Here is a 15,913-nt window from a genome sequence, read left to right as displayed (position 1 = left end):
CATTAAGTCTTTACAGTGTATTTTTCAAACGATTAATTGTAAACTGATGCAATATTGCAGGCAGATATCAGTACACACTGTTGATATGCGAGTAATGTAGCATTTTGTAATACTTTTTGTGTATAATACTCCTGCATTCCTCTCTGTCTGATGTAAGATCATTTAGGCAGTTGGACAGACTTCTCTGGCCACATCTTGAACTATTCAAGACCACTTTTCTAATGCCAATGAATCAAATTTTGTCTTTGTATTAGGGATTCATGGTCCCAGATTTTGGCACAGTTTTTCATTTCCATTCTGCCAGACTCAGACTTCAAATGTAAGATACACACGGAGTGATGCATTTTTAGCATAATCCAGGTGTTTCAATACAAGACTGATCTATTTTGGGTCGAAAGCTGGTGTATAATCAGACTGGTTTCCATAGTAATGGTATGACGTGTCTGATTGTCTGGTGTGTGTGACATGGCTTTGACTCTGACACAATGAAGCTGGTCAAGAGCTTACAAAGATGTGTTTGTCTAAATGTGAGGGTAGTGTTAAAGGGGCAATTCACAAAAATGAAATTTTGGTCTTCATTCACTAACCTTAATGTTGTTCCAAACCGATATGAAATTTTGTTTCTTCCGTGGAACACAAGGAGATTTTTGGCAGACTGTTAGCTTCAGTCACATTCACTGTTGTTCCATATTTTTTGGACTCCATGGACATCATAAAGCGGGCTATTGAGGCTGGTTAATGCGAGAAAATGGCATTGTGGTTTACATGCACTGGATAAGCCGAATACTCTTTCCTCCCATATAGATGTGGCTTGGTTAGTAAGCAGCTTTTCTCACTGTAACATCCTTGTGACGCTTATGTAAATAACAAACATGGCATCTGAGGAGGACTTCACTTTTGTACTCCATTGCTTCACTTCATTTCCAGATATTGCAGAGTTGTTGCTGAGTTTGTTTGCTTAAGTTTCTGTAATAACCCGCAGCAGAATTAAACTGCAAAAGTTTTCCTCTTATTTAAAACTCAGTGATTCCCCAATGTACAAGTGCATATACGCAAACACAAGGGGCTGTCGATATTTTGCATTGGTCACATTAAGCCGCGTATTCCAGTAGAAACCTAGGTGTGTTAATCTGCTTACTCTTAATCTTTTAAGTGGCATAAGGAAATCAACATTCTTGTTTACATGATGTTTCAGAATGCCACTTTCAGCAAAAACTTTTTCTTAAGTGCCTGGAAACGTGGTCAATGTAAGTGAATGGTGGCTGACATTCTGCATTCTACCTAACAAGTAATGTGTGTTTGGAACACATGAAGGTGAGTAAATGTTAGAATTTCATTTTTTGGGTGAACTACATATTTGATTATGTGTTTTGGCTTTTGTGCATTTCATTGCTTTTGCATTGTTAGGTTTTTAAATTCTCATTCTCCTTTCATTGTGTATGGGTAATTTTGTAAGGACAAAATGTTGTTTGTCTCAAACTTTGCAATCCTGTTGCCTTTCATCATATTGGTATAATATGATCTGATTACTATTACTCGAGGGGAGCAGCATACAAGGATGTGAAAACTCAAGGCTATTTTAAATACACATTTTTGGTGTCTGTGCTGCCCTTATGTTAGAGGAAGACCGTGGGTTCAAGAAAGGACATGCATATTGTTGACATAGATATGATTTGAAAGGATACTGCCACGAGTGGGAGACCCTGTCAATCAAAACAAGAAGGAACGAGACCGACAGGGCAATCTGAAATGACTTAAACAAGGCGAGACTGGGAGAAGAGTGTGTGTGCGTGTTTGTGTGTGTCCATGCCTGGAGGCGGAGTGGTTGGAGCCCTGAGCTTTAGCTCCTCCCCCTGGTTTTGTGTTCCAGACCTGACGTTATGTAAAGGGGAATAGAATCCTTGTCTCACACACACACACACATATACACACAGTTTTTCAGCGTGCATAGCAATCATAGGAGTTACTCGTCTTTTCAACGCTCCTCATCCACATATAAAAGGGCAGTATGTCTGAGCAGGTGGGTGGGACCTTGCATGCTGTCCCTCTGTTAGCCTTTCTCTTTTTACCTCTTTTCGCATATCTCCTTAATTCTCTCCTTATTCTCGTCCTTTGTTGTGTGCATTCTCTGTCTCGTTTCCTTTGAGGCTTTTTTTTGTCTTTCTGCCACTGTACCATTTTGGATAGAGAAAGCAGGGATCCTATATTGGTGTGTTTGTGTATAAGAATATGCTTGATACTCCTGGACAGCAAGCACTGCATTAACCAAAGGGATGCACATGCATGCTGATATGAAGATGTACGTTCAAGGCCACATGCATATTGCATGTGAGATAGTGAGCACATGCATGTTATTTCAAGGTATTGTTTCACATTTGTCCATCTCAAGGACTTCTGGGCCTGCACATTTACCTGAAAATGTGTGTCGTATATGCTAGTGGTACAGGAATTAAGCATCACATTGTCTTTAATGTTGCACTGCTTGTGAGTTGGGATAGGAGTAGTAAGGAATTTACAGGAATAGAAATTTTCAAAGTGATAAATTTTAGTGTGATAAAATCGCTTACTAACCTTTTCTGTGTAAAGTTATAGCCAATTTTATATCCAGCTCCGTTACCGTGATGACGTAACACTGTAAAGTCTAAAATGACTGTAAAAACTATGACTTAAACAATTGTACAGCTCAAATATAAGAGTTTTAAAAGAATTAATGTAATTTAATGCTTTTAAAAATGTTAAGATTCTGCCTTTAAACTGGGGGTGTAATGTTCTTGGTAAAAAAAAACAAAAAACGATCCTAATGATTTGCCACCCACGGTTCAGTAAGCCTTTGTACCGTGTTTCATCTCAAGTTTAACCCTTGTGTGTCAATTTAAAAAAGTTACTCATATATTCATATTGTTTTCCACTTACAATTAGTTACTTTTTTTATTACCAACATCAGTCCTGATCATAACTACCAAATATTCATTAATTTTCAATATTTTAACCCTTTAAATGTAAGTTTGTTTATATAATGCCAATGTTGTTGTTTTTACACACAAATTTCTCAATACACACATACAAAACACCCTCTGACATCCATACCAACACACCTATACAATTTTAGCTGCATAATTTATTCAATTGGCCTGCAGTGCTCTATAATACAGCAAACTGAAAATAGGAAAAAAGCTTGTATTTGCTCCATAGGCTACATGACAGAAATGGCACCATCTGGTGGAAAATATAAAAATAAAAATGTTTTTGAAGCCAGTGCTCCAGAATGAAAGCATAATATCAGAGAATTCATGATTTTGTTCTTTAATGGCACTGGGATCAAATAATGCAGTTTTAAAGGGTTTCAATGGGGACATTTTTGTCCTTAAGGTCCTGAGTGTAACTATTTTGTGTACACAGTGTATTATAGATGTATTAAAGGAACTGAGGTTGAAATATCAAAATTCCCCAAAAAATATTCATGTTTGGAAAAATGTATGCCCTTGGCATTAACACCAAAATTATAGGAAAAAACTCAAATGAAAAGGACAAAAATGTCCCGAAGGTTATACAAGGGTTAATTACACATCTGGATCATACAGTTTGACAAAGAAAATAAAGCGCCAAATAGACATGTGCAGTTATAACCTCGCTAATGCACCATTAGCTACAAATGTGCTAATGCACATTTGTGTTGTGTAAATATGTTGTTTATTGTAAATTGTTATATGTCTCGTCACTGTCATGACTGCTATGTTGCTCGGAACTGCACACAAGACTTTCACCTACTGTTGCACTTGTGTATATGGTCGTGTGACAGTGATTGGATTTGATTATCTCTCTGTAGACACGCTCTGCAAGTATGTTAAATCAGTTGATGACATCACAGTTCTTCAAGCATTAGTGTAAAGTTGAAAATGGCAAGGGGAGAAAACAAGCTGCTAGATAGAGCCCCTGCGTCATTTAAGTCTCCTGTCTGGGAACTTTTTCTTTTTGCAGTCAATCACCACAGCGACGGTCAAAAAACATTTACCAAACAGTCACTGTTTGCAGACATTGTTCGATGGGAGTGCCATATACTGGTAAAAAAAATCAATGTTTGATTATTTACACTGACATCACCTGAGGATATATAGCTCGTGGCATGAACAGAGCCTCAAGTGAGCCCGAAACTGCACACAGACATACTCCCTTCTGACTTTAAGGACCTCCGTGCTGTCTCGGATAGACATATAACAATACTGAAGTGCTTGGAGTGTTCATTGCCAAAGTTATGTTGCCCTACTACTTCGTTTATGAAGATGTGGGATTTCCGCATATGATTAAAACACTTGTTTTGCATTACGACATCCCTTCTAGCATTCATTTTAACAGCAAGGTTACTTGACCCCCGGGCCACATGTTAGACCTGGTTTCATCATATGGTTTACATATGTCTGTTACTAAGATTTGGGATATTAACTACTCTGATCATAAGCCTTTTATTTAATGCCTCTCTTCAAAAGGAAAAACCACATGGTGCTGTCTGACGGTCGCGTCCATTTAGCCCCACTACCAGTGAAGATTTCTCTCTGATGTATAAAGATGCCAGCAATTCTCAAATGCTGGAGCGCCCCTTGCCCCATTTAAGTGTGGATGATCATTTTAAATTGTTTAATTCCACTTGTTTAAGTATTTTAGATTCTGTTGCACCATTAACCTAAACACCCTAAAGTTGAGCCATGGTCGAATGATAACACACGTTCTCTTAGACGGCTGTGCCGACAAGCTAAGCGAAAATGGAAAAAGTACAAACTACAGGTGTACTATGAAGCTCTAAAGGATTCTGTCTAACTTTCAGAGAGTGGTAAAAGGCTGCAAAGTAGAGCTGCACTATTAATCGAAATAAAATCGAATCCGTGATATGACCTTGTGCGGATTATTAAACTGGAAGGGCTGCGATTTAATTAAATAAATATTCTAACAACTCCCTCTCATGCTTCGAGTAACAGAAGTGCTCACAGTTCAGTTCCGTTTGCTAACGTGCGCTAAACGCTTTATTTACACTAAACTGGCGCATCCTGCGTCTCAGCATATGTCTCCACAAGGCACAGGTATCATAATAATAACACGGAATACAAGATGGGGAATAATTCAAACATCTTTAATAAATGCTTGCTGAGCAAATATCATTAACAGTAACACCTGTAGAGTCCAGAAACATATCTTCTTCCAGTCTCCTGTCATTTGTTTACTTCACAAGAGAGCGTGTCGCCATTATTACACTCCCCGCGGAAACAAGTGAAAGCGGAACTAATATTTCCAACATCCAACAAAATGAAAAAAGGAAGGAACGTACATATAATCTATATTAGATATTTAGTTACTATACTATAATGCATTACTAAATTAAATATATAAAAAAAATTAATTAATTGAAATGGTGACAAACTAACCAAAATTTTCACTTTACATGTAATTACACCAATGGGTTGAACTTCAGTTTGACATTAAGCCTCATTCTTTAGGACTATCTTATATACAGTAAAGTATAGTTTGTATAAGCCTACTAGTTTTTAAGGCCTAAAATATAGCATAACATTTATATAAAAAAATTATATTTTGTGTTTATTGCATTATCCAATCAACCAACATTATTTTTGACAGCAAAATCTAGGCAACAACTATGGTTTTACCAACAGGGAAATTTTGTTAACAGTGACATTGAGCAGAAAGCTTACATATAACCAATTTTGACAGAGCTGCTGACAAAAAATGTAATGATCAGCATCGATTGATGAGATGAAAAGAAAATTTGAGATCGGTATCGGATGTTAAAATCCTGATTGGAGCATCCCAAATATTCAAGTTGACCATTTCAAAAACTAATGATGATGATTAGTGGGCTGAGACCCTATTACAAAATGGACAAAAACAGGTACACTGAGGATGGTAAAATTTGAATATAAAGAAGACTTTGTTTCACTATTTATTTGTTTGTGGTTGAACAGAAAAAAGGTCTCAGTTTGGTTCTTTTTAAGAGGGCTCAAATGTGAAAACCCCAGCAGCCTTTTTGCAGTTGAACATGTGGAAAACATTACCATCATAATAGCAGTTCAAATTGCAATCGCAATATTTTTCAAAATAATCGCAATATGACTTTTTGTCCAAATCGTGCAGCCCTACTGCAAAGATTAAATATTATTCTGACATTATTGCAATCTTCACGTCTTGTCAGTCAGCTCTTCGACACTGTTGGGCCCAGTCTTCTTTCCTTAATAAATACATTTCTTAACAAGGGATACCATCCCTTAAAAGACTGAACCTTAATCCTGTTGACTTAACATGTTATAGACCTATTTCGAATTTGCCCTTCATCTCAAAAGTTCTGGAAATAGCAGTTCTATTACAATCTTTCTTGAATGCAAATTCTATAGAGACATTTCATTGTACAGAGTCTGCTTTGTTAAAAGTTTTATATAATATTTGAGTAACTGTTGACTCTGGTTATAATGCAATCCTTGTTGTTTCAGTGCAGCATTTGATATGGTCAACCATAACATCCTTATTTCTCGTTTCAAGCACTATGTGGGTAAGAAGGGAACTGTTCTCAAATGTTTTCATTCTTATCTGGCAGATGGAAGGTTTTCAATCAGCCTAGGTTACTTCACATCCTCTGTAGCACATCTTCCGTGGGGGGATCCCCAAGGTTCCATTCTCACCCGTTTCTTTTTTTTTTTTTTTTAATACATGTTTTCAGTCAGATCTATTTTTAGGAAACATGGTGTATCCTTCCATTGTATGCCAATGATATTTAGATTTATTTGCCTCTGAGACGCACAGGACATTTTTTCTCTGTCTTTTGAAAGAACTTCGGTAGTGTGAAAACATTGCACCTATTTTAGCCTCACTACACTGGCTACCAATCTGCTTGAGAGTTGAAATTCTCTTATTTGTTTATAAGTCCTTAAACAACTTAGCTCCATCTTATCTCTCTGATCTACTTAGTATATATAATCCCTCCAGAGCTCTTGGATTGGGGACTCAAAGACCGCTCATTGCACCTAGGTCTAGACTGAAGCAAAGTTGTGAACATGCTTTTGCCATAGCCGGACACAAGCTTTGGAACAGTTTGCCAGTACACATAAGATGTGCTCCGACGTTGTCGGTTTTTAAAACATTGCTAAAAACAAATTTTTTTTTCTCTCTGACTTTTAATGTTGCCTAATGTGTGTTTTGTCTTACTGTTTTATTTTTTAAGTCTTATTCTACTGTAGAATTGTTTTTTATACATTTTGTGGTGAAGTACATTGGTCAACGTCTGTTGTATATATTGTGCTCTATAAATACATTTTGACATTGACAATATTCCTTTAATGATTCCAGTTTCAATTCAAATTTTCAATACTGGTTAAGAACAGTAATTGGGCTGCACTGTCCTCTTAATTGTCCGTTGTGCTAAAAATAGTCATGTTGTAGATGGCAGACACTTCAAGGATAGTAATTATACTAAGACTTTATGTAAGAGCACACCGCAGATGTGTTTTTGGTGTGCTGTGTTTTGAATCTTGTATTATCTGTAATGCTCTCATTTGTTGCTGGCTGTTTTAGTAAGTAGAACACTGAATACCGAATGATAGTTTAGGCACCTCAACTGCCTTGTAATCATATTTTATGGACTGTACATTTCTAGAATACTTTTATAACTCAAGAAAATCTTGGTAAATAAAATGTCTTGTTCTAATGCTGAGAAGTGAGGTTTGGTAAGTAGCTTTCCCTTTCTTACTGTGAGTGACAACAGTGGTATGTGAACATGTAGAACAGTCAAACTTGTCTATCTGTTCTTGTCTTTGTCAGAACAGGCATAGTTTAATGAACAGATTAAGGCCTTTGGTGCAGTTACTTTAGCATGATTCTGTTTGAAGTATTCAGGATGTATTTTTGTTCAGAATGGTTTTTTTTGTGCAGTGAAACGTAAGGAAATTGTGTTTTAACTTCACCATACCTTCCCATAATGTCTGTCTGACTTTGTAGGTTGTGATGTTTTCTCAGTTTGGACAACTGACCGGCTTTAATTGACTGCAATATTCACATTTAAATTTGTAGTGCAACCAAAAATAAAAATTCTGCCATAATTTTCTCACCTATCTTTCCAAACCCATGTGACTTTCTTTCCTCAAACTTTGGTTTGACAAGGAAATGTATGTCAGAATGTTAGCTTCAGTCACGGTTCACTTTTAATGCATCTTTTTTTCATACAATGAAAGTGAGTGGTGACAGGCTAAAAATCTGCCTAACATCTACTGCTGAACGACTAATTTCACTTACATTTAAATGGAAATTTTGAAGTCGACTAGTCTAAAAAGAAACCAACCTTCAGAAAACGGTAAAAAAACAAAAAGGTGTTCATGCCACCCATTTAAAATACTTAATCTATTCCAAATCTGAGGCTAAATTCCACTGAAAAGGGGTATTTATCTGCGACATGCTTGCCTTGCATTATGATCATTGTTAATTAAATATAGAGCATGCCACGCATTCACTGAATCAACATTAGTTCTTATTTAACAGGCATATTTATTGAAAACAATTGAATGAATAGTGCAGAGCCAATAGAGCAACCCAGCCTGTTCTAAACAGAAGTCATCACGTAAAAGATACTTGACATATTAAATCAGTTTGGACATTGTTGAAAATAATTAACAGACAGGCCAAGTCAAATCTATGAGAGGGGGAAAAGAAATGTGCTGAAAATTTGCACGTATTTCACGATATGCATTTGTGCATTAGGTAAAGAATGTTAACCAATAACAGTTACAATGTAAAAAAAATACAAATTTGCCTTAAGATAGAAAAAAATTATCCTGAATTGTAGCCTACAATAAACCTAAAAAAAAATATAAAGCCAAACATAAATGTGTATAAGTGATGATCAGTTTAATAGTGGGAAATATTAACTGACTAGTAATTCCAGTGTTGACTAGCAGCATCAGAACCGTTTAGTCGACTAGTCTCGCACATCCTTACGAACATCTCTTTTTGTGTTCCACAGAAATTATAACCAAAAATATCAGAATTAAAATTTTTGGGTAAACTGTCTCAAAGTTTTACAGTCACTATTGATTTCTTTCATTTGTAAGTGTCTTGCTTGATGACTTTACTATCAATCTCTTATCATCTCTGTTCTCTGTGTTGCAGGTTACAGACTATTCTGAGTCGTTTTGACGAAGTGTTAAATTCGGGGAACATGGCTCTTAGCCTGAGTCAGGGTAAGTTAACTTTATAATGTTTGTTAAAAGCTGATGCGTGGAACTTGTTTCAAACGGAATTGTTAAACTAATAAACCTGTTTTCAAATGAATTTCTCAATCATACCCCTCGTCTTCCATTGGTTTACAAAACTAGGGGTGCACCGATCGATCGGCTGATTTTTGTCTTAAATCCATGATCGTGCCTTGATTTAGGGCCGATCTATTTTGCAGCATGCAGGGACTGCTACACTTATGAATGAGTGTTTGCTCAGCCCTTGAAGCTTACAGTTTGGTGTCTGGAGGGTGAGTTGGTGGCAGTTCTAAGTATTCATGAATTAAAAATCTTTTTACGTGTAAGAATGTGTATGAATGCACATTGATCATGGAGAGTATAAATAGACTGCAAACAGACATAAAAACGAATTAAACAACAAATAAACATGCAAATACAAATCTGACATAACGTGATGTAACATGAGTCATTACAACCAGAAATGCTCAAACCAGCCCTTCTGGCAACAACAATCATGTCATGGTCCAAATGACTGAAATATTTTTTTTTTTCCCTACTCTGATGGTTGATGTGAACATTAACTGAAGCTCCTGACCCATATCTGAATGATTTTATGCACTGCACTGCTGCCATATGATTGGATAGTTGGATAATCGCATGGATGATTGTTGGTGCCAGACGGGCTGGTTTGAGTGTTTTTGTAACTGCTGATCTCCTGGGATTTTCACACACAACAGTCTCTAGAATTTATTCAGAATGGTGCCAAAAACACAGTCAGTGGCAGTTCTGTGGACTGAAATGCATTGTTGATGAGAGAGGTCAACAGAGAATGGCCAGACTGGTTTGAACTGACAAAGTCTACGGTAACTCGGATAACCACTCTGAACAATTGTGGTGAGAAGAATAGCATCTAGGGTTGGCGCTGTTTTGGCGGCACAAGGGGGACCTACACAATATTAGGCAGGTGGTTTTAATGTTTTGGCTGATCGGTGTAGTTGGTCTTATGCTGCTGTTTATTGGTAATACAGTTGTACTGTATATTGTCTCTGCTAGTATAGGTTTTGCCTGAATTATTTATCATGCTGCTTTGTTTAAAGAAGTTTGTTTTATTGTTTGTAGTAAGTGATATGCAAGTAGAGCTGGGTAAAAATACCATTCATTGCAATCTTAATTTGAGTGATCTCTGTATCGTTTCCTAAATCCCAAGATCGATCATTCACTCTATGCGGCAGCCCTATACAATGTGAGTAAATCACGTGCATATGCAACCAGATTTCTCTGCGACTAAAATTGTATGTGATTGGCCACTGGCTGGTAAATGTTCAGATTTCACTCAACAGTGATTGTGTAGCATATTGTCGAAGAAGTTCAGCACATAGATCTGAGATTAAAACTTTGGTTTGACTCATTCCGTGTAATGTCCAAACAAAGATGAGATGCATGCAACCCATTTGTTATTGAATAATGTCTCTTTTAATATCCTATTCTGTTCAGTATAGTCAGTTGTGTATCAAACACACAAGAAAAACCCCATTTAATTCTAATCACACATGGCATGGATAGAGAAGCCATAGCACTCTTGTTAATATGTGCTCAACCAAAATGCGTTGAGATGCTCTCTGAACTGACACTATTCTTAAAGAGACATGACTGTTTTAGCACCGTTATTCTTGTTGCCCATCAACGTTCTGTTTACTGTGTAATGCTAGGAAATATATTTCCTGGAGGAAGGATGGCATTCAATGATTTTACTTACAAAATACAAACATTGTGATCTTAATATTTTTACTACGTGGTGACCATTTTATAAAAGCAATAAGGCATGAGAAGCCATGCCATATTGTGAATATAGTCATGGCTGAAAGGGTTGCAGCCTAAAAACACCCTTAAGTTGTGACTATATTTACAATGTAGTATGACCTCTCATAACTTATTGCTTAAATAAATGGACATGAAACTTTGGTTTTAGTTTAAATGATTTTATTTGCTTGCTTGTAGAGATCGCAGAGTGAAACATAGGGTGATCATTTTTTGTTCGACATATCAATGTAAATACTTGTAAATAGTACAAAAAATAAATGAATATGTAACAGCATTTACTGTATGTGCAAAATAAAGCATACAATTTCAAGACATTTATTGATGGAATACATGGATTTAAAAAAAAAAATGAAAATCGAAAATATGACAAATTGTGAAAAAAAAAGCTAATGATTATATACAATTTGTAAAATGTATATTTTCTTAATGTACCTACTTAGAAGCTTCCCTGTATAATTAACAGCATTAGCTGAGAATTTATTTTTAAATGTAAGCAAAATTAACATTATGCATGAAATATAAACATATGAATCTAAATTGAATCTGAATCGAATCAATAGCTTGTGAATTGGAACATAATTAAATCAGAAATCTATATCAATACCCAGCCCTATACACAATGGTGTTGAATGTTATTTATGGCTATGTAGGGCCCATTCATCTGAATAATGATTCTCAATTTTCTTCATACTACCCCAATTTTGAAAAAGTTGTGAATATGAAAAATGCTAATAAAAACAAAAATGAGTGATATTTGTAAATTATATTCACCCTTTGCTATATTGAAAGCACTACAACTACTCATATGATATTTTTAATTGTGAATTTCATTGTTTTTTGAAAATGTACAGACATTTCTAATCAGATGATTGCAACACGATCCAAAAAAGTTAGGACAGTCCAGTGTTTACCACTGTAAAATATCACCAATTCTTTTAATAACACTTACTAAACATTTGGGCTAGGGTTGCCCCCTGATAGTCGACCAAACGTTAGTCCATGAGAAGAGTCTTTGTCGACCAAGTTTTGATTGGTCGGTTGGACGCAGAAAAAAACTCCATAAAAATGACAAACACTGGTATTACCGCTGGTTGAAAGATAGGTGGTACTATGGGGTAATTTTCATTAAGCTTGGTTAGGGTTAAGCCTATACAATAAAGCAAGACACCTTGATTTCTAACTTTGACTATTTATTTTTTATTTATTTTTAATTAAAATTGTAATGAAACTTGAAAAAAATAAGAGCAATTAAAATGTGTTGTTCAGCTTTTTGAAAGATGGCTTTACAACAGTTGTGAAGGGCAACGTCTCTGGCAAAGAACCTATTTCATCTGTGCCTTCTAAAATGCATCATGTGTGTGAAGAAATAAATTTTGTTTCCTTCACGATATACATTGCAATATCCAATTACATCGGCAATCCCTGGTCTGAGGGATCGGTGAATATTTGAAAACTTAAATCAAATACAATTCAAATTGCACTCAAACGAAATGAAAAACCAATTAAAATAATGAAGTGATAAAAGAATAAAATATATATATATAATTATAGTGAGGGGGAAAAGTATTTGATCCCCTGCTGATTTTGTACGTTTGCCCACTGACAAAGAAATGGGTATTCCAGCATGACAATGACCCAAAACACACAGCCAAGGCAATAAAGGAGAGGCTCAAGAAGAAGCACATTAAGGTCCTGGAGTGGCCTAGCCAGTCTCCAGACCTAAATCCACTAGAAAATCTGTGGAGGGAGCTGAAGGTTTGAGTTAACAAAACGTCAGCCTCGAAACCTTAATGACTTGGAGAAGATCTGCAAAGAGGAGTGGGACAAAATCCCTCCTGAGATGTGTGCAAATCTGGTGGCCAATTACAAGAACGTCTGACCTCTGTGATTGCTAACAAGGGTTTTGCCACCAAGTACTAAGTTATGTTTTGCAGAGGGGTCAAATACTTATTTCCCCTCATTAAAATGCAATTCAATTTATAAAATTTTTGACATATGTTTTTCATGTCTCTCACTCATATACATATTCATACACCTTTCCATTTACCATCAGGCAAGACTAAACATGCTGGTGGAAAATTACTTAAACAAATGAAGACATAAAAACAATTATAAATGTAAAAATAATCATTCTAATGGTGATAATTATCACTGAAATGCAGTCTATCCAAATACATGCCCCGTCCATCGTCCCTTTAATGCGGTGAAGTTGTCCTGTCCCCTTAGCAGAACAACACCCCCAAAGCATAATGTTTCCACCTCCTTGTTTGACGTTGGGTATGGTTTTCTTGGGGTCATAGGCAGCATTCCTGCTCCTCCAAACACAGCGAGTTGAGTTGATGCCAAAGAGCTCGATTTTGGTCTCATCTGTCCACAACACTTTCACCCAGTTCTAATCTGAATAATTCAGATGTTCATTTGCAAACTTCAGATGGGCCTGTACATGTGCTTTCTTGAGCAGGGGGACCTTGCGGGCACTGCAGGATTTCAGTCCCTCACGGTGTAGTGTGTTACCAATTGTTTTCTTGGTGACTATAGTCCCAGCTGCCTTGAGATCATTGACAAGATCTCCCGTGTAGTGCTGGGCTGATTCATCACCATTCTCATGATCATTGCAACTCCACGTGGTGAGATCTTGCATGGAGCCCCAGACCGAGGGACCGGTGTTTGTGTTTCTTCCATTTGCGAATAATCGCACCAACTGTTGTCAACTTCTCACCAAGCTGCTTGGCGATGGCCTTGTAGCCCATTCCAGCCTTGTGTAGATCTACAATCTTGTCCCTGACATCCTTGGAGAGCTCTTTGGTCTTGGCCATGGTGGAGAGTTTGGAATCTGATTGATTGATTGCTTCTGTGAACATGTGTCTTTTATAAAGGTAACAAGCTGAGATTAGGAGCACTCCCTTTAAGTGTGTGCTCCTAATCTCAGCTCGTTACCTGTATAAAAGACACCTGGGAGCCTGAAATCTCTGATTGAGAGGGAGTCGAATACATATTTCCCTCATTAAAATGCAATTCAATTTATAACATTTTTGACACATGTTTTTCTTTTTGTTATTCTGTCATTCACTGTTCAAATTAACCAACCATTAAAATTATAGACTGGTAATTTCTTTGTCAGTGGGCAAACATATAAAATCAGCAGGGGATCAAATACTTTTTTCCCTCACTGTATAAATCGTGGTTCGAGGTGAACATGTTTTTTGTATTATTTTATGTTTTAATCACAGATGTATAGGCTGCAGAGTTGTGGTCACAATGAACTGCTCTGTGGAAATAAAGTGAACTCAAAGCATCTCCTGAGCTGAGATATCAGAGGTAATTTGCAGCACTCGTAGATGATACTTTTCTTGCAAAACAAAAAAATCGGAAGACCGAAATAAACAAAGAGTGAGAAAATTGTAGAAGCCTGTGTTCCACGAGACTGCACGCCTCCGTATCAGTGCATCATACATGCGCATAGATGACTTTACTGTCATCTGTTCTTAATAATATAATAAAGTGTTTCTTCCAGCACGTGTCTGTGCGCCGCAGGGCAAATTATTTGTAATATTAATTTGATAATAATAATAGCCTTATAATAATTTAATACATGGGAAATGAGCCAAATATCGCCTTGACATAGTCAAATGCATCAGCTATTGGTGATCACTCTGACCATCATCGATCCCTGAGATCATCGTCTGTTGGCACAACCCTGAGTATTTCTCTGTATAAATAAAAGAAAATGTTCAGACAGTCTCCTTGCTGGTTTTTATCGACACATTCAGAATCATTACCGCTGTTGCGCTGCTGCTTGCTTTTTGTGTGCGCCTGTAAACTTTATATTAATTATTACGGTTTAGTATTTCTCTGTAATGTAGAACAATGTTAGCAATGTTACTTATAACATTCTCAGCCCTGGAATTCAACACACTATTTTGTTAAGTTTAGAAAGTTGAATTTTCCCCCAATCATCCATTTTGTAGGTCTTTAGCTGCACAATTGTACGGGGTCTTCGTTGTCGTATGTTGTGGTAAACACTTGTCTGTCTGAACTTTGTGTAGTTGTATTGCTTTCAATATAGCAATGGGTGAATATTATTTACAAATCACTCCTTTCTGTTTTTATTAGCATTTTTCTTACTGTCCCAACTTTTTGAAATTGGGGTTGTGTATCAGCTACTGTATAAGTTAACAACAATAACTTCTAGTGGCTGACCAATATGGGATTTTTAATGGCCAATTTGGATACAGATATCAAGAGACCAGGGTGGCCATTAGACTATATAATGAAGATATACTATATGATTTTATTGGGGATCAAAAATGAAAACAGAATTGTTCTATTTTCTGTTGACAAGGCTGTCTGTAGATTTTAGAATTCTGCCAACAGTGGCCAATATTGGTCACAATAACTAATACTTTAGTTTGATAAAAACACAAAAGCAAAAACGGATAGGGAAAAAACATTTCCTCTTTAGCTGGGTTTCCATCAAAATGTTTTTTAATGCACATTACTGAAAATTAGACCAAAGTAAATGCGAACACCGCACGTTTCCATGAACTGTAAATGCGCATTATCTTGAGGGAGCCTGACTTTTTTGTCATGAAGCTACTGAATGACTTCTTGTATATGCTGTAATAAAGCAAAATTATGTTATTAAATGTTGCCAGGAGACATTGCAGAATAAGTGCAATAGCTCAAATAATGAGGGCTCAAATGGATATACCCATTCGCCCTCAGCCTCCATATACCCTCCATATACAGGACCCATTTTAAGACAATCTATGGGTGAAGCACTTTCGACTAACCAAGGCTGCGTTTGAAGAATTTGGTATAGGTGTGCGTTGTGTACTGTCATCGGTCTTTACAAGTTCACAACTTGTGCA

General features: G+C 36.5%; 1 protein-coding gene across 14 annotated transcripts in view; it reads left to right on the top strand.

Annotated features, from left to right (window-relative positions):
- Nucleotides 1-15,913, top strand: part of LOC127619610 (CLIP-associating protein 2-like) — a 95,515-nt gene that overhangs the window by 29,745 nt on the left and 49,857 nt on the right. For 13 of the 14 annotated variants that reach the window (XM_052092519.1, XM_052092518.1, XM_052092515.1 and 10 more), the window contains exon 7: nt 9,157-9,227. In XM_052092519.1, coding sequence (XP_051948479.1) covers nt 9,157-9,227 — 71 coding nt within the window. Of the gene's footprint in view, nt 1-1,893; nt 2,021-9,156; nt 9,228-15,913 lie in introns of those variants that run through there. The other variant, XM_052092522.1, reaches the window with a different exon arrangement.

This window comes from Xyrauchen texanus, chromosome 26, assembly GCF_025860055.1.
Source record: "Xyrauchen texanus isolate HMW12.3.18 chromosome 26, RBS_HiC_50CHRs, whole genome shotgun sequence".
Classification (NCBI taxonomy): Eukaryota; Metazoa; Chordata; class Actinopteri; order Cypriniformes; family Catostomidae; genus Xyrauchen; species Xyrauchen texanus.
The sequence above is the reverse complement of the archived record's forward strand: the minus strand, read 5'-3'. Positions and strand labels throughout refer to the sequence as shown.